General features: G+C 35.4%; 1 protein-coding gene across 4 annotated transcripts; it reads left to right on the top strand.

Annotated features, from left to right (window-relative positions):
- Positions 1–134: 134 nt before the first annotated feature.
- LOC125385290 lies at positions 135–17829 on the top strand. Of its 4 annotated transcripts, none has more exons than XM_048406646.1 (4): positions 135–194; positions 7900–8078; positions 10035–10183; positions 17385–17829. In XM_048406646.1, the coding sequence occupies exons 2-4, from the start codon at positions 7997–7999 to the stop codon at positions 17556–17558; spliced, it is 405 nt and encodes a 134-aa protein (XP_048262603.1). In that variant the 5' UTR covers positions 135–194; positions 7900–7996; the 3' UTR covers positions 17559–17829. The 4 variants fall into 4 exon arrangements, with proteins under 4 accessions (XP_048262603.1, XP_048262601.1, XP_048262600.1 ...); XM_048406644.1 differs by lacking the exon at positions 135–194 and adding an exon at positions 622–1151; XM_048406643.1 differs by lacking the exon at positions 135–194 and adding an exon at positions 3258–5564.
- Positions 17830–19825: the final 1996 nt, after the last annotated feature.

Below are 19825 nucleotides of genomic sequence, written 5' to 3'. Positions count from 1 at the left end.
TATTTCCGGTACAAGTACGCGGGCATTAGAGAAGGACGGAACGGTCTCTCTCTTTATCCCTATATCGCGTTTTTAGTTCGCTCACGCGCTCTGTACTTATATCTATTAGATTTCCACCATAAGCAGCGGCCGTGCAGTGACTTACAAAAGTTTCGAACTCGCGGACGTTTAATCACGTTCCCTACTCCGAAGGGGTAAGTACAAAGTTGCTCGTCTCAGTACTCTTGTTAGAAGTTTTATCATCTTTTTCATTTCGTGGTTACAAGCTTTTCCAGGAAATTCTTATCGTTTTACAAGAGCTGTGGGACACAATGACGTCAGCTATCGATCATATACGCGAATTTGTTGTAAATTAATTAGGAGAATATCTGGAGTTCTTTATCGTTGCCAGCTGTAAAATATTAGAATTTTTCATTTATAATTCTCATATTTTCGACTCTTCCGTTGCCAAGACCACCTTGAAAGATTTTTGGTATGTTCCATCAGCCTTGTTAAAAGTGTGCCCATTGGTTAGCTATATTGATTTTAAAAATCAATACGTATATCAAGTTTATTATCTCACAGAAACAAAGAAATTCGTTTTATTAATGAATTTTCGATGTTTCTTCTCAGTTTCCTTTAGCATCGAACGAAGAACATTATATGATCAAACGTTTCATCGTTCAGATTATATTTCGTTTAAAAAGATTGAAATTGATATTGAGATAAAATCAAAAAGTATCCGTTGTTCTCGAACATTCTAGTATTCCTTCGCCGCCCGGGAGAAAGACAGGTATGAAGAAAGAGGATATTTTTTTTATTAACTTTTTAATATTGATATTTCGACAAATATTGACGTGTGCAGTGAGAAAATCAAGTGAAATTTTGAATAATATCGTTTTAATAATTTGTGAAACGAATTAGTTTGGTTTTTTCCATTTTTATTAGTTTCCGTCAGTGCTGATTGACGCGCCACTCCAGTTTCCATTTCCGTTTCTCGAAATTTCCCACGTCCTTAGTCTTTGGGACTCTTTGCCCAGGTAACCGCATTGCTTCTGGGTACGTCTCACCGTTCGGGTCTCTCGAGCTTTCGGTGTCAGTTGTTACCGTTGAAGGAAGAGAAGCTGGTGACGGATATTATCGAATAAATCGTTTATTCTGGAAAAGTTCGAGTAAGTTCGTTCTGTTTGAATAAATCAAGACATAGATCAATTTTTATCGTATCATCGTGATTCGCCATGTCGTACGTTTGGTTTCGGGATACCATATGTTTTTAATTTTGTACTTTTAATTTGACATTTTACGCCTATAATCGTGACAGGAAGATACTTTCAGTGAATTATAAATATTTTAAATTATAAATTATAAATATTTGTTATAAATTACAATCATACTACGGGGAAAAGTGAAACATATGTTTTCTTGTGGAACATGTGATAGTAAATTATTCGAAGCATAATAATGCTTAATTAAAGATCTATACGGTAACATTTGCGGACGAATATTGGGGTAATATTATCGCGTCGCTTTAATCTGGCATTTAATGCTTTGATTGCGGTCTTTGAAATGGCATCACAGATGCTGGTATAATATCACACGAAAAAGGAAGGACCAGTGGTTGATGTTGCAAGTGCACCAGTGCGTTGCAGCCATCGGGGGTGGCTTTGACGCCGGTGCCGAGGAGAGGCGCAGAACGTGTTCGATCGACCCGCGAACGCAGCCCGTGCTCATACTGTGACAGAGTTCGTTTCAGTTAGTCTCAGTCGCTGTTTGCCCGTCGACAGCGTATAGTCGCGCCGGCCAACGATTATTTTTTCTTTTTTTGTTTCTCGATAATTCTCTCGCAACACTCGTTCTATACGTACACCATCAGTTTATCGCGTGATCATTGTTCCCGCTTCCCCTACCTTGTCACGTTCTTCAAAGAAGATTTCCCTTCAGTTTTTTGTTGTTTGGGGAAAATTCATCGCTCGGACACATGGATTTATCGACACGACGGTTTATCGAGGCATCAGCGTGATGTGCTTTTCAAGTTTCATATTTTCTCTATGATACTTTCTAAGGAGAATTTAGAATTCGGAAGATATCAATTTCCAGGAAATATAGGTCTTTATGAGATAGATCGATAGGTTTGAATTTAATTAACTCTCTTATAATTGGTATTTCAATTTTTTAATTCCTTAAATTCAGCTTTCTTTATGCTGTTAGACGATATAACGCGGGCATTTTATGATATATCGAATATATTCGTATATATTTTACTTTATACATTCGATAAATTTCCTTGGTTGGCCGGCCTGCAACCCACATACGGCACTTAATAAAAATTTGTTTCGTTAGAGGTCGGTGTTTGTTCATCTTCGTCATAAAAATGTCATGACGTCATATCATATCACAAGGGTTCTTCTGAAAGCTAGATATTCGATAACAAGATTAATGGTTTTCGGTAGCTTGCAATGTCAAGCTTTGAACTGGCGGGATCGCCTTGCTGTCAAATCGTCATTCAGCAGCGACCATATTCTTTAACTACGTTCAAGACGTATATCACGCTACAGAAACCATCAAAGGAGGATAATTGCAAGTTAGTTGCCTCTTAGAAACGAGACAGTTGGTTGTTACTTGTTATCCGTAGTTGGTAGTTGTTCTCCTTAGTCGCCGCATATTATAGAGACGACATTCATAGTCACCAGTTGCCTTCGCTAATAGTTTCTTGTTGTCTGTAGTTAGTTCTCGTCATCGCTATGTATTCCATCAACCACGTAAAATTTAACATATAGGATTTTATTCTTTTTTATTCTTTCTGTAGAAAGATTCTTTAAGTAATATGAATTTAAGTAACTATCTTATGATACAATAAAGTGGAAAAACGATTATTTTACGTAACGTAATTTTTTAAAGAACTTTGAATTTAAAGGATTCACAGATAGATATCTTAAACGTAATTAAACCCTCCATATCGTAACAAATTAAAAGAAATTGCGCAAGAAAGTACAAATACATTTAATGCATAAAACATATATTTAAAATCCAAATGTAGGCGTTGACGCGTGCGTGCTACATGTTCGAAACATTCGTTACATCCGCGATAAAATTTGTAACGACGAAGAAGCTTAACATATGGTGTGCTTCAAGACGACAGCAAAAAGTGTTGGCGGATTTTTCGAAATTTCTTCCATTCTTAATAAAAATATATTGTATAAATATAGTAGGATTTTTCAAATTTAAATAGTTATAATGATTTGAAACTTTACAATCGTACGGTTCTGTTTTATCCTTTGAATATACCTGTCATTTTCATATCTCCTTTTAACTAAACTAAATATTTAGAAATCCTATAATTTGTACACTTCTATTTGTGAATAAGATCGATGAAATTAAAGCGTAACTATGCTTTCAATAATGGCTTCGATGTATTGCTCACCATTATGGCGGATTAACGTCTCTAAGTGATCGACCTTAATCACTAAATGGCAGCCGCGATTCAGTGGTAGAGCCTTACACATGACGGACATTGCAAGCGCTTCTAAGACGTCTATTGTGAAACGTTTCCAATAGCATCGGTTACGACGACGGTGAAATCCGAATAGAAATATATATCGCGTATCGCTTCAGCCTGACATGTCTTAAAATAGAATCACAATTTTTCGTTCTTTAAAAAAACAAAAAAAGTCTATAAAAATTATATGCAAATAAAATAGATAAATGGATAAATGGTTGTACAAATGTATAAAACAGATATTACAAATATACGTAAATAAATTATATATTTATAAATTGTTTGTTTAAATATCTGTTTGTTTAAATAAATAAAAGGGATATTTACGACTTACAATGAACGTAGTCCTATTTTTAGTTTTAAACAAAGCAAAAACGGATAACAACTTTTTAAAATGTAAAACTCAACGCAACAGTGGTTTTTTTTAATTAATCAATAACGTTCAAAGTTAATTAATTTAGAGTGGTTTGTACATTTTGTATGCTCGCCGTATTTTAACGTTTGATGTGTAACGTTTGATGTAGTACTTGATGCCCGAAAAATCGAAAAATAATTAAATTTGATCGTTTCGTCGAATTTACAAGTGTGTATATTCGTGTGAAATCCTATGTGCTTGTGTATGCTGATGTGAAAGGCGGTAATATATTTTTCTTTTTTCGATTATTGTTGTCAACTTTTGTGTGGAATAAATCAATTCCGTGAATAGAAGTGCAATCAATACAGCTTACTATGAAATGATAGCACAACAACAGTACATATCGCCATTGACGTCAGCTTCACGAAATTTCTCGAATATCGAGGTTGTCCATTTGGGTTAAGAATTTATTTCCACAAATATTGCCACAAGCACGAATATCTTATGGAAATCCACTGTATTTCCACTGTAATTTTTAATAATCAGATTCCATATCGTATGCTACGATTCGAGGAAAATCCGCAGCTAATTATTATCTTTGCTGCCTTTAAATACCATAAATAGTCGTCCGTAAATTTTAAAAGATTTTCTGTGCCATACTTATATTGTGTATTTTAGTCTTAAGGTGCGGGTCCTGTTCAATTAATTGAAAGTGATGAAACTGTAATGGGTCACGATAGTCAAATATTAAAAATGGTCTCGTTGGCTACATTTAAAATCTTTACGAGATATATATGCATAGTACGTTGCTACTAGCAACGGGTAGCGATGAGCAATAGAGAACAGTACCTTCCTTATCTCGTCGTGATTATGTACATACCAGTAATGCACAGTACTCGTACTGAATATCTTACAACATCTACATAGATTTTCAGATTTGTTTCGAATATTACCAGCATAACCATGATAGTAGAATTCTGTTACAGTATTAATTCTATAGTGCCGTTATGCATAATACAGCCCTAAAATGTTTCTACAAATATACGAATATTTTCGTCAGCTACTATATTCCAACCATGGCTTATTATGAAAGGAAATATATAACGAAATTACTTGTTTTTTTTTTTTAGACTAAATTAGTTTAATTTGAATAATTTTAGTAATTGTGTAGGATCGAACAACAACTTATCATTAGCTTCACTCGAGACTTGATTGCACGTAGCAACGTAATTGCGTTGGAACTGAGGGTAGAAAACAATGTCAACCGTTAGACGCGTCTGTCTGGCGAATGTGTAACGCGTGAATAATAGATGGCGGCAATCACGTGAACCCTACTTATAGCTGTTTCGGCTTATATCGTAGCATTCAACCTAGGGTATAACGATAAGGATCATTAGAAGTTCAAAGAAGTTCGGCTGATCAGCCTCATTTTGTTCCATTTTTTAATCAAGCGATGAATCGACAAATTGTACAGATTTCGATGGTTATCACAGTTCTCTGGGAATTTTAAAGCGCGGTTCGTCGAATTTAGTCGGATTGGCTACAGACTCTTTTACGAGCAGCTTGAAACTCGATCTAGTTTCGAGAAAATGAAAAATTCGTTTTATCTCTTTGTTTCCCTGTTCCTTCCTTCCTCTTTTCTTTGCTTTTTACATTGCGTTAAGACCGGCTAAATAATATTGATTGCCATGGACGTTGGCTGGTTTAAAATCACTGACATCGACGATAACAAAAGTAAGTTTGATGATCATTTATCTGAGCCGGTGTTATTCGACTTGAGCTCTGCACATTTGTTAATATTATTCTAGTAGGGATGAGATACTACAAATTTTAAATAACTTTGATTAAAATTATATTATAAAAATTATATTACATTAACGTTTAGAAGTCAATAAAGTGGAAAGAATTACGCGAGATAATGTAAATATAAATTATATTACAAGGAAACTAGGTAATTAATTAATAGGAAACTAGCTAGGTAATTTGAAACATTCTGGCTAAAATTGCATTCTTTCAAAGTTAGGACGTACAGTATTTACAAAGTAGATTAAGTATCAAATGGGGTACTTAAGAAAATTCATGTTATCATTCTTTAGTAAACATTTTCAGGTAAATAGCCTTCTGCAAAAGCTGCTTTACGTTACGTTAACGTATTCATTATTAATATTAATCATATTGTTCTTATCTCCTAGGGGCATAACAATCCATTTTTATATTGTGTTAAAGCTAAATTTCTATTAGATTGTCGCAAAATTTTCTTTCGTTTTATAAAGAAATGATAGATACACAACATTTTTTCCTTTATGTTATTTTATATTAAATTGGAGAAAGGTGGATCGCACATAATTCAATAAAATAATATAAAGCAAAAAATATCGTACATCTATCATTTCTTTATAAAACGAAAGAAACATTTCGAACAACCTAATATTTCTCTCCAACGACACTTCTACGATGTTAAAATATTTGATAAAAATATTTGATAAAAATATTAAGAAATTCTAATATTGATTTAAACGTATCGATTTATTTACTTTTCGCTGCCAGAAATTGTTAATTATGATTTCCACTTAAAAGCGTATTTCATATTATGAGGATAAATGATCAAATTCATCTCTAATATACACGTTAGAGAGTCATTTATAGCTGCAATCCTGTTTACCGCTCATATTCCTGGAACTCGATAATTCACTAGGCGATTGCTTTAACCGTGCAGAATACATCCATAAATAATTAATCGCTATTAATGTTCCATCGACTTTTGAAAATCCCTGATGTGATCTATTTCACTTAATGAGAATACGTGTAAAGTGAGGTTATTGCTTGATTATCTTTAGTCGAATAAATCGAGTGATTCAAATTATAATGCGGAAGAAAGTCAAAACTATGTATATTATTTTTTTCAATTTTTATGTATCATTTGACGGAAGGAAATTTGGTAAGTAAGGTTCACCTTTTTTGATGTCAATGATTTTGAGATATGTTATTAAGCTCCAAATTCTAAGCAATCTTCTATATATATATATATATAACATACGTATAATAGCCAAAGTTCAACTACCAAGTATACGCAAAGCTTTTATTTTCAATTTATGCGATACCACTATGTTTCATGAATTTATTTGCTAACGGTATTGAAACAAATAACAAGCAGAGGACGAACTATCCGTGAACTGTTTTGCCAACGAGTACGCTTCCAATATTTTCTGTTTGAGAAAACACACTTGTTGCTGTTGCAACTCCAAATATTTTTACAGCCGACGCTTTTGCCATGAATCATCGGCTAACATATAAAATAAAGAAAAGCCATAGTTGATTGTAATGGAAATTTAGAAAACCTCAAACTCGATATAGAAGGGAAAAATAAAGGAAAGGAAGGGAGAGATAATTGGAAGCTTGGGGCCAGGTTTAATTCACTGAAACCGGGCTGCTTGTGTCATCACGAAACAGAATTGCCAGTACGTCATTTCTGTGCTCCCGTCCTCGTAAAAACGGTTTCACTCGTTAAGAAAAAACGAATAGGCGGTGAAGAGAGAAAAAAGCAGACAGAGAGCGCTTTTAAAAAGCTGACGAAGCGTGCGTTGCCACAACGAGACACACGGTGCTATTTGTCGTTTTAAATTGCGCCGCAACTTGTTTTTGAGATCTTTGCTAGAGACACGTGAAAACACGTTGGAAGTATATTTCTTGTTTTTGTGGAATTTAGCTGGAAAATGAAAAATAACGTAAAACATGTACTTACGACTTACAGAGTAATCGAATGTATACACTATAATAACCAGCGATTTAAGGCTTTAAAAGATCGAAAGAAAAGAAAAGAAAAGAAGAAAGATAATATGTTGTGGCAGTCTAACTCGATCTAAGGAAATAGAGAGGGAGGGGGGGGGGGGGGCAAAGCTTGTTAATCTGGAAAGAATACAAGCATCAATTTCAAGCACTTATAGGGAATCAAGCGGGCTTGTTAAGGTCGTAAGTTGGACAATTATCCCGTGTTAGGTTCAATCAGCTTAGTCTTACACAAAATTGATCCAATCATGTGAAAACAAATGTATTCTGATTTTTGTCGCAGATATTTCTGGTCTACGCACTCCAGTGCCCGCACAACTTATATTAAAACACCTGATTTTCCCATTCTACAGCAACAAATTTCCTGATCCTTTACAACCATGAAGGACTTGTATGCGAAAATACTTGCTACGATCATCTGTTTGCAGACTATTTTCGTCACTATCTTCCCGTTAGGGGCTGGTAAGTTGATACTGATTAATTATACCATCGAAATTCTATATAATGGCTACGAAAAATATTTGCATCATTACCCTCATTTCCTAACGAAGCGCGTTTTTTTACCAAGTTTTATATTTCATTTCATAGTATCAAATCCCTGTAGTTACACGAAAGTATTAAATGATAGGAAATTTGATATACACGAATTTAATTAATTAATAAGTTAGTCGATATACAGCCATTATTATTTCATGTGAAATATTACAACGTCAAAAACTTAACGTTCTTGTACGTACAGTATTAATCACAAATTGTAAGAATGTTTACTGATAAGCAAAATAGATAATATGGAAAACGCAGACCTATGGAAAGAGAATTCCTGACATTAGACAGGAATATGGGATTGCACGAAATATTTTATGGTATGTCTAACATGGAGAATATATGCGGCGAAGTACGAAAAATTCATCCTGAGATATGTATACGACCTACGCGGTACGGGACGTGTTATAAATGGTTTCCGCCACTCAGCCGTATTTGAATTTGTGAACACGATCGAACAAATGACGCGACAATTATTAATTGTCGTCTCTGCCTTAGTAACGATTCGCGTTGGAACGAGGTCGAATCGTTCCGATTCCACGCGCGATTAACAAATAATTACAGTGGACATCAATTACTTGGATGACCTTCGTCATTTCAGCTTAAAACGATTAATTTGATCAAACCAAGCAATTATTTCAATTAATACAATCTGCACTTTAAATTCGCACGTCTTGTGTATACACACCGGGCCAGAGAAAAGTTTTCATTCGTTCGAGTAGAACCTTCGTAGTCCTTGAGGACGCGTGTCGCTTCTCGTGTACCTAAAGTTTCGCTCAAATTAACCGTTTTATTTGAATTCGATCGAGTGAAAACCTCTTTGTCACCGTGAGTTTGTTACTTAATTGATACTCTTAGATGCCCTTTGCTTTCAATCTCTTACATCCATTCTTAATTAGTCAAGTCGTTTGACTTTTGACAAGTATTTTGAAACCATTTTACTAACACGAACCTACTTTTTTACTTGAGATTATCCGCTATTTTTATTCAAATGTATATGTACGTATATACACTTTTGAATTTTAAACGAACCTTCTGTTATACCTATATCCTTTAAGCGCCGTTTTAAGTTTCAAGAGACTTTAACTCGGATAGCTCGACTTGGAGTTCTAACGTATACTGTGAAGCACACTTGCGAAGTAAAACAGCAAACACGATATAAAAACTTTTTCCCCATGTAAGAAATCGAATAACCTATTTCAACGGTGCTTTAATCTCATCGATGAAGCATCGATGCAACGAAGAAGCATCGTGATAGCCGCAATGCGGATCCGTTGAACAAAAATTTCCTGGTACGGTCGTTTTCGTAATGTTATTAACCGTTTTAGTGTCGGATGTTTCAAGACTCCGTATCGGTTTGTGCTATGCAGCGCGATAGCGCTTCGTTTATTTATTTGCCAGGAGTACCGATCGACGCGATCGCGCTGCCCTTTTTCATCCTGTTTTTTTTCATCGAAATATTACCGTTCGACGTGCTCGCGCTTCATTTCATCGGTTATACTGGAAGCGTTACAACAAACACTCAAAAGTTTGCGAAATATTTATGCTCTGCGTTTCGTTTGCGTGATAACATTCTATAATGCAGGATTTGGTTTTCCGATTCAAGAGGTAATTTTTTAAATTGGTTTTTTTTTTTTTTTTTTATTTGGTTTATGATTATTTGAAAAACAAGTAATTACGAGAGGAAACTCTGATATGACTCGCGACGAGCACGCTTGAGCGCGTTGCGAATTAATGATCGTGACCATACATCGTGGCACAATTTACCACCGTACGCGAATAGAGCGATCACGCTGCGTGGCGTTAAAACGGTTAGCGTAACTGCGCGTACGATTGTCGAGTGGCAAAGATATTGACGCTGGTAATCGTTTTCAGTGGCTTTAGGAGAAGATTGTACTGATTTTGAAGGAAAAGCCGTCTCGCATGGAATGACGTATGTGCCGGGACCATCGGTTTGCAACCTCTGCGTCTGCTATCATATGGAGCCAAAATGGTGCCAGGCTATGTTCTGTTCACCTCCTTTTGTAAGTATATGCTCATTCTAAGAGCAACCAGCTGAACACAACCATGAGAAACTAAAGTACACCGTTAACGCTTGCATGCTGGTCGTTAAAACACATGCTGCGCGAATAGGGTACACAGCGATTCATTTAACTCGCCTTGAATTAGTTTTAGAAAGACAAACATGGACAGGGATAATTTTTGTCACGAGCCGTTTAATTTATTCGTTCATTAGAACGAATTAATTTACACCTGCTGAGATCGCGATTGATGTGACAAATTCGAAATCTTGTTCCATATAAATATTTTTAAACAAGCACGTCGTAAGCTTTGTATATTTTTTAATCGCAACGAAACTGTTCAGAGAAATGCTGAAATTATTAATTAGAAAAGGAGATTTCTACGCATCGTTGTAAAAGTGTCAGGGAAAATATTCGTGAAACAGTTACGTTGTTACAAGTTCTACAAGAAGAAATATTGAAAATCACGTTCCACTTATTCAGTTGCACGTGTAAAAGGTATCTTGCGTTCGCGCAAAAAATCTCTGAAGGATACATGCTTTATAATAATTGGAGTGTCGAAGTTGTTACGCGGATCGGCGTACACGTACCTTTTAATGAAACTAGGTTACTCATTCGTTATTCGTTCCTAATTTTCAGCTTCACGATTTTTACGCAATAAAATTTTATACACCTGTTCGGTTTATAAATGATTCAATTCAAATTTAACAGAATTAAAGTTGAAATAATCATTTGTGTTTCATTAAAAGGTTATTTCAGCATCTCGTTTTAATATTTTTATTGGTAATATTTTGTTAATCGTTATATTTAAATGGAGTTTTTCAAAGGAGAGACATTTTAAGGTAGAAAATGGACATACATTTATAATAAGAATTCAGAAGAAAGAATATTTCATACAGAAAGAATTATTCCGTATGTATAAATAACTACGCTATGAATTTTATATGTATCGGATATTCCTTCTGGTTAATGTATCTGATGTTTTTTTCACGCGAGGTAGCGTATATTTGCATCTATATGTCTCTTCGTTTCTCAGTAGTAAAACTTAGCATTCATGCGGCTGATAAGTAGTTACGCATTGACAACGAGAAACATAAAATGAGTAAGAAGCATGAGACATTCTATAAGAAAAATAAAGTTGTTTTTATCTTTCATTGCATATTCGTCAGAATATTGTTAATAAATATTTAAGTTAAGATTTCAGTTGAAATAAATACATAGGATTAGACATTTATTTATATATGTATCTATGAACGCATTTGACATAAAATTTTGATAACGACTAAAATTATATATTCTGATATTAAATTAATTTAATGAGAATAAAAAACTAATTTTTTTAAACAAGATTTTGTATAAAGTTATATTTATTAGGAAAAGTTCGTTCATCCCTTTATAATATCATAGGATTAGACTCATAGCTGTGTAAATCATTTCATGGAATAGTATATGTGTGCGTGTGTGTTCTAAGTTTTTATCATAAAAATGCTAAATGTACTAGGAGACGTTTTTAAAAATTCATAAATTTTTCTTCATCAAACATATCAATCGTTATATTGAAAAGTTAATTATCTTTTATTTGTTTCGAGCTGCACATTGATTGAGACATTCGTGTTGGTTATAATTGCGAATTTAACGCAGTTAAACGAAGTTGTTTGAATCCCTTGCGAGCATGTAAATATATCGTCGAATTAATAGGTCAATTACTTGAGGTTGGAATTGAAAGAAAGGGAAAGGTGGAGGAGAAGTCTTGCGTTTGAATGCGGGACACTTTTAAAGCCCACAGTTCGCTGAAATTGCCAGAGAATTCAATTAAATGGCAAATTAAACCATTGAACTGAATCTGTTTCCAATCGCGAGCTTAGAAGTTCTATCCTTTGAATTTTTATATCAGTCAACTTTCTTTTTGTACGTACGGTAACGAATATAATTCATGAATTAATGAAGTATGTAATTGGATGAAAGTTCTTCTTCCTGGATTCAGTATAGACTAAGAAAAATTATATAATAACGAAATTAACAACTTAAAATTGATAGAGTGTATAGCTTTTTTTTTTTTTTTTTTTTCTTTTTTTTTTTTTTTTTTCTTTTTTTTTTTTTTTTGCGTGAGGAGGGGAAAATGCTGTTACGCATACCCAGTGATGCGGATCACTGGGTTATGTGGGACTCGGGCGGATGTTGTTGCCATACCCACTAAAAACCCCTCCTCCTTTTTCCTTTGCTTTGAGGACAGACAACCCCGGTAAAACCTGTCGGCAGTCATCAGGTTGTCCTTTCATGCCCCGTTGTATCTTCTTCTTCGGGCAGTTATTCTGTATATTCTGTATTGCTCTCGTCATCTTCTCAGCTAGTTCGGAATACTGGGCTGATCTCCTTCTGTGGTTCTTTGTTGTCTTGTATCTCTGCCTTCACTGCTCCGAGTAGTTGTTGTTGCTCTCGTTCTCCTCCTTGCCTCCTTCAAGGCCTTCGTTGTCACCCTCCTGTGAGACATGACGGTCTTGCGAAATTGCCTGAATTTATCCCAGCTCTCGTTCTTGGCGGTCACCGTGGCGATCAGATTGTCCACGTCTATCTTCTCGCCAAGAGCGTTCTCCAGCTCAATCCTTCTGTCCGTTCACTTCGGGCACGTGAACAGGGCGTGCTCTGCATCGTCGTTAGGGTCTCCACAGTCGAGACAGTTGCTGTCGCTGCTCTTGCCAATCCTCTTTCTATAGACACCAAAACTCCTGTAGAGGTGGCCGTGTGTGCGTTATATATTTATTGGACGTGCGTGATAGTTGTAGTAGTTGGGCCTGGTCCGCTGTAACTGTCACTGGGGGCTGTAGATGTCGCTGCCGTCGTCCGACACTAGTTAGTGTCGAGTGGTGGTATTTGGCTTGTCGAGTGCCGCCACACTCCCATACCCGGTTAACAGCTGCATGGTGTGATGATCGATGTCCATCTTCTTTTTGGTAAATAGCAGCGCACTCGGTATTAATTTCCTTGCGCCTCCAGTTCCTCCATTTCCCTGCGCTTTCAGCTCGTTGCCGTCATCCGCGCCGATCCTGGTCTTATGGATCTTGTTCCTCTCGTAAGTCTCTCCGAGCATCTTTATCTTTATGTAGATCGGGAGATTCCCGGTCAACACGCAAAGTGCCGCGTGGGAGACGGTACGGTATGCCGTCGTTGTTATGCACAGGGCCGTTCGTTGTGCCCGTTTCAGCTTCTTCCTGTTCTTATCGGTATTCGCTAAGCTAATTCTTCTTTCTGAACCCATACTGCCTCCGATGGAACGGGTCCGTTCCGATGCATCTCTCGATGATCTTCTTAAAGCATTTTTCCCAGATCTTGCTCATGGCTGGGAATACTCCCAGCTTATCGGCCGGTACGCGATCCTTTCCCGGCTTCCTTAGCAGTATTACTCTGGCCGTCTTCCAGCAGTCTGGTTCCAGCTTGCTTCCAGCTCCTGCTTCCAGCAGTCCAGGAGTCTTCCATCGACTCCTGCAGCCTTCTTGGTGTTCATTCTTCCGGCGGCATCGACGACATCGCCTTCGCCGATGACGACGCTGAAGCTGATGTCTTCTTCTTCTTCGGTCTCTGCCTTTTCGCGGCCCTCGTAATGGGAGGGTCCGTGTCCCATGGTGAATAGCCTCTGTAGGACTGCTTCCACCATGTCGATCGGCATGTCGTTGCTTGGTTTCTTGCTTTTGCATCTCTTCATGACTGTGCGATAGGGTTTGCCTTCTTGCTTTTCTGTATGGATGGAAACGCGTTCGAAAAGTAGAACGGAGTAATTAGCGATGCACGATCCCAGGCTGGTGAATATTTTTCCATCGGGAGAAGTCAGGTCGAGCGATACAAGATTTATATGCTCGTTCTGCCAGTTATTTCAACGTCTGTTACGCGATAGAAAATGAACATAAATGAATAATAAATGTATTACAGCCATAAAGATTGCTTGATGTACGCCACCGTTTTTCCCCTATTTCTCCGATACAATTTTCCTTCTTTTTTTTTCTTTGCGAAACACTTTACTAATCGCGAGAAATTGTATTGCCGCCTGGTACGTATTCGAATTATCCTCAATTATTCTCGGTTGTTTCCGTTTCCTTTGGATTTACATAAGTACTCGTTTGATGTACGTGCAGAGTGAGATAATAACTATTAACAGCTATAAAATAAGAAGCGAAAATACGTTGAAACTCGATTTCTAGATTCGCGAGACTTTGCAGAGCTTCGAAACTCTCGTGTTTCAAACCTAATAAAAAGTTGTAGAGGGAGAATTAAATTGCGAGATCTGTTAAGGAAAATCGTATCGTTGTAATAGGATTATTTCAGCGAGGGAAATTCCGTGTTGCGTGTAACGCGTTGCAAAGCCATAAGCTTTCTTTCGGGTTAATATACATAATCGCCTTATCGAACTTTCCATCTCACACGTGAATTTTGCATTTCAATCTTCTTACTTGCAGTCCAGTCCAGTTCAGTTTAGTGTGACTAAGCTAAATGTTTTATAGAGAGACGTACAACTCTATGAAGGGGAGATCAATAAATTGGGTTATCTTTAAATCACTGACAATTATTTCATCGACACGATTTCACCGGCAGCGAATTCACCGGCAATGTCTATCAAAGTTTATTTACCGATACACCGAGTGAAATCACCACAATCATTTCACCAATATTCTCCTTTGTCGATAATTATCATGCTTGCCACTACATGTTATCGTTGATTATATGTCTTTATTTACACATTCGTTTACGCGCATAACGAGATAAACGAAGAAACGAAAATGTTATGTTGTCATGATGTATTGTTAAATTACTAATTAACACGAGTTATATATCTACCTACATGAAAGCTTCTAAATATCAATTATAATTCATGAAAGCACACAAGCTATTTTGCTATGCACAAATAGAATTATAAGGAAATGTTACGTGCTAATGATTTAACGAAATCTATTCCTCTGTACATTTGACATTTCTGTATTATTACTTGTGTACTTTCTGCTCTTGTTTACGTCATCGGAAGTAAAAATACGTTAAGCGAATCAGCTGATCTATTTGAGCGATTCAATGGCTCGGTCTTCTCTTATGCGACTACCAAGTAGAAGATAAGTTCTTCTAGATAAGTTATATAACATTTTATAACATCCAAATTAACTATTTTTTTTCTTTTTCTTTTTCTTTTTCTTTTTTTTTTACCTGGGGGAAATCCGCTCGGACACGAAGCCACTTCTTAAGTGGCGTGGTAGTGAACATCCAAATTAACTGGGGCACTAATTAGCTGAAGCTTCTAGTCAAACCAGGTATCAGTCTTTGTACGCAAAGGCATTCATTACAATCGTTTAAAGTTTGAAGAAACACCGTTACAAATTCGTGATATAAGAGAAAGCGATTCAAAACTCGGATTCATTTGTTGGAACGACGCCGTGGGCAAAAGTACATAATGGAAAACTTTCTTCCAAGACCAATTGATAGCGCTGACGTAATTAAAATGTGACGATATTGCCAGCGACGTTTCTCCAAATAGACGACTAACTTATTTACGAATTGCCGTAACACGATTGCCGCTGGTAATACGGTTAGTAATCACTTTATTGAATTTTCGCTTGGCGTGATATCGTCGAGTTCCTAGAGAGATTCTTCTCCCTTGTAAAACTATGTTTCTGCAACGACTGTATTTGTTGAATTGCCGTTCGTGAACAAGTCCTTCTCTTTATTACGTGTAATAGATTCTTCTTTTTAAGTTTTAAATTACATTGGTAATTTTCTATAATTTATTACTCGAATATGGTAATTTTTTCTTAAAAAGTTTGCTTTTTCTACAATTATTTTACTACAAAACCCATCAAAAACATGATGTATGTATGTATATATACTCTCAAATATTATCGGTTTATTCTCAAGCTATAGTTCAATTTCGGAAATTGCCAATTAAAATCATTAAAAAAAAAAAAAAAAAAAAAAAAAAAAAAAACACACACACACACACAGAAAGTTCGTTAAAATATGCGATTTTCCAATCAAGATATAGAATTTATTCGAGTAATATAGATTACAGTAGCGATGGTGACGGCAACGATGAATGGACTGATTCTTCGTGCGAAAATAAATTGGAAGCGCAGAACGATGCATTGTTTCAGGGAATATCGATTTTCAAGCATGGTTTTAAAGTACGTGTGCGCGTGACTAGATTTGTTAATTAATGCCGCTCCCAGATTTTCAATATATAAATGTGACACCTACATATCTTTAAGCTTAAAACAATTGGACTAACAATTTCGTTAAATTTAAATCAATATTTATCTTTTTAAACGCAACAATATTTTTAATGACAACTTCACGTGTAAATCGAGTACATACATATTCGATCGTTCTTGAAAACCTGATTCTCTGCGAAGAGAAAAAATCCTTGAATAAAGATTTGATCTACGTTTTATATGCTACGTTTTACATCCACCTCTTTTCAGATATACCTCTCTATTTAAAATCATAGATCGTCACACTCTATAGGTATTTCCTTGAAAAGATTAAAGTCGTTCTGTATAAAAGCCAATTCAAAGGGGAAGGAAATTCTGCGAAAAATTCTTTCAGATTTGCCTATGTTTGAGCTCGAATCAAAGCAATCCTGTATAATAGGATAGGATGATAGGATGATTCTGTATTATTCCTTGTGTACTTTCTGTTCCTGTTATTTACAATAGGATGATTATGCGTTTAACTTCTCATAGAATCTCTCTGATTCCGTATGATATCATCAATGTTTTTGAAATATGTTATTGATGTCGTAACGTCAACCGTTTCCATTGCAAATTCAATTTTGAATCGCAATTTCCATGTTTGCGTGGCAAAAGCGTAAAATCGATAACGCACGCAAACATGTCTTCTTTGCTAATGGCGTACTATAAATATAAATATTTGAATAAATATTGCGAATTTCATATTGCTAAAAGATTTATACTATTTGTTCGTAAATAATCGTCGGATCTATATTTAAGTTGAAACTGCTGATGAAATTTTGTTTCATAGCACAAATTATTCTTCCCGAAATGTACGTTTAGTGTTATAATATATTTGACCAATGGTTCTCAAATACTAGTTTTGCAAAGGCAATGGTTGAATTGGAGCAATTCTTTTTTCTTTCATTCTTTGAATGACCTGGATTTTCGAGTAGTCTAGTGACGATTGATCCGTACAATTAATCGATTTCTTTTTATTACAGAGCTGCAAGAAATTCCGCATTGGACGCCGATGTTGCGAGTTTCAGTGCGTGGATGAGGTTGACACAGGCTATTGGTTTGGATCTGATGTGGTTATTGTGAATCGTTCATCTAAACTTGAAAAACATAGTGTATTATGGATGTTGAGTTCAGTGATAGTAATTGTAGTATTTTAATTTCTCAATAAAGATTCCGATGGCGCTGTGGACAAAATTCGTAGCTTATAAACATCAACGATTAGTTTCAGCCATCGGGAAAAGAAGTAGTGTATGTATGTAGTGTGTTAACGAAGTAGTAAAACGTAGTGTAAAGAAAGTAGTGTAAAAGTAAAGTAGTGTAAAATTAGTAGTAGTGTGTAATTCGCACAAAAAAGTAGATATTAGTATTGATGTTATTGTATTCCATATTTGACCTTAAAATATGAATAAAATCTAATCAGTCTAAGTATTAATGAAATTTCAAACATTTTTTCTAAAAGAACGCAACTCTCCTTTCTAATGAGCACTATATGATGCAATAGAAAAACAATTTGACACTGAAAATTGTGGTCAAGATCAATTTTGCGCTACACTTATTTAACCAATTTTCATCAAATCGAAGGTGTAGAATGGCTTGAAAAAAAAACCGCGATAAATACTTTTTTGACACTTTGTACAAAGGTGTATATCAATGTGTATATCTATACACATACTCTGTATGTGCATATCCGTGGAATATATATCCGTTTTTCGAAGCAAAATGTTATCTACCTGTTCAAAAGGGCAAAGCAAAAACACTACATAGAGGGTTTGTTACTGTTGACACTCTGTATTTCCGTGCGCAAAGTATCCAACCAGATATCCAGGAACAGCTTTCAGGGAACGAGATCGAATGTTTATTGAACATACCTATTTGATCGAATATATTTAGCAGCGGACTCAATTTTAATTACAATTTTAATTACATTAAACATTTTGCTCATTGATGACCTTACCTTAATTTTTTTCTCCTTCCTCACTTTCATCTCCTATGCGAGTGACACAGCAAGATTGATAGTAACAAGCGATTTCATTAAAACACAATCTCCTTTTCCATTTGATGAACACGATACGAGACGAGGGAATGATTTAGGAACACGACTTTCGAGCGGTTTCAACAACTATTAAGTTTCATTTATAGCAACGAACACTGCCAAAGACGTAATTAATAAGATTCGCGTAGGTGCCGTAGATGACGTAGATGAAAAAACGTAGACCAACGTAATAAACGTAAATGACGAAATTATGTATTAATTTATTTTAACACGTTAAAATTACGCTAATGACAGTTGCTCCGTTCTATTTGTTCACATATTTAAGCCCTATATGCAACAAAGTGAATGTAGCATCTGCAAGCGTGTTAATTGGACAACGACGAATTTCGTTTCGCAAATACGGACACGTGAAACATTTTGAAGTTACGCGGACGCGAGAGTAATTCGTTCCCTTAAATTGCTCAATTTCCATTTCTTTCGCCATGTATATTCGAGTACTGCATTTGAATTGCAGAGCAGTCGGAAGTAACGGCGCACGTCGTTGATATATCGACAGGAACATGAATTCTTTTTTCATACGATGAATACTTTTTTCATCGACTTGTTAAACCGAATCAAGTTTTCAAATCCAATCATTTAATTTCATCGTTTTACATCGAACGTTTCAATCTTTTTTCTTTTAAATACCTTACCTATATTTCATCTCGTTGAATATTCCATATTTTTAATGCTACTACCACTTATTGGTAATTACAAATATGTAATTATCGTTCTAAAGTTAGAAATTCGAAATAACATTCGTCAATATATGATTCTACGTTTTATATAGAGTAGTAAAAATGATACAATGAGTTTCGTTAAATAACCAATAAAAATTTTTGTTCCTTTTTCTTTTTCTTTTTTCTTTTTTCTTTTCTTTTCTTTTTTTTTTTTTTTTTTTTTTTTTTTTTTTTTTTTTTTTTTTTTTTTTTTGTTTTATGTATCCAAGATCGAGAATAAACTATGTGCACGTTTCTTGTATTCGTTTCTTGTATTTCTATGAGGGATTCAGTCTTTTTACGCCACAAGAGTCTCAACGTTTTCGTTTTCACGCCTACGTTACGCTCGTTAAACACGTTGCAACAAGACCATGAATAAGGATAACAGCTTTAATGTTTTCACATGTGTCAATTTATTATTTTAGACCTTAAATATTTTATTTATAAAATCTTTATTTAAACAAGTTACCATTGTCGCTACAATAAATCAATGAATGAAATCAGTTTAAATTTAAAATATCATTTCATAATTTCTCGTCACTTGTATCTAAAAACAACAAAAAAACGGTGTACCCACATCGTGCGTAGACGGGAAATTAGAACAGTGGAGCTTAATTGAAACACTGATCATATTCCGCGATTGTAAAACAATAATAGAAAATCGTGTTTCTTT

The sequence above is a fragment of the Bombus terrestris genome, chromosome 6 (assembly GCF_910591885.1).
Source record: "Bombus terrestris chromosome 6, iyBomTerr1.2, whole genome shotgun sequence".
Taxonomy (NCBI): domain Eukaryota; kingdom Metazoa; phylum Arthropoda; class Insecta; order Hymenoptera; family Apidae; genus Bombus; species Bombus terrestris.
Note: the sequence above shows the minus strand (reverse complement) of the source record. Positions and strands in the feature narration are given on the sequence as shown.

Excerpts from the sequence above, each read along its gene's own strand:
- LOC125385290 (XM_048406646.1), top strand. The coding sequence starts at position 7,997 with ATGAAGGACTTGTATGCGAAAATACTTGCTACGATCATCTGTTTGCAG. Across the intron at positions 8,079-10,034 it reads TATCTTCCCGTTAGGGGCTG|TGGCTTTAGGAGAAGATTGT; the intron begins GTAAGTTGATAC and ends AATCGTTTTCAG. Across the intron at positions 10,184-17,384 it reads TGTTCTGTTCACCTCCTTTT|AGCTGCAAGAAATTCCGCAT; the intron begins GTAAGTATATGC and ends TTTTTATTACAG.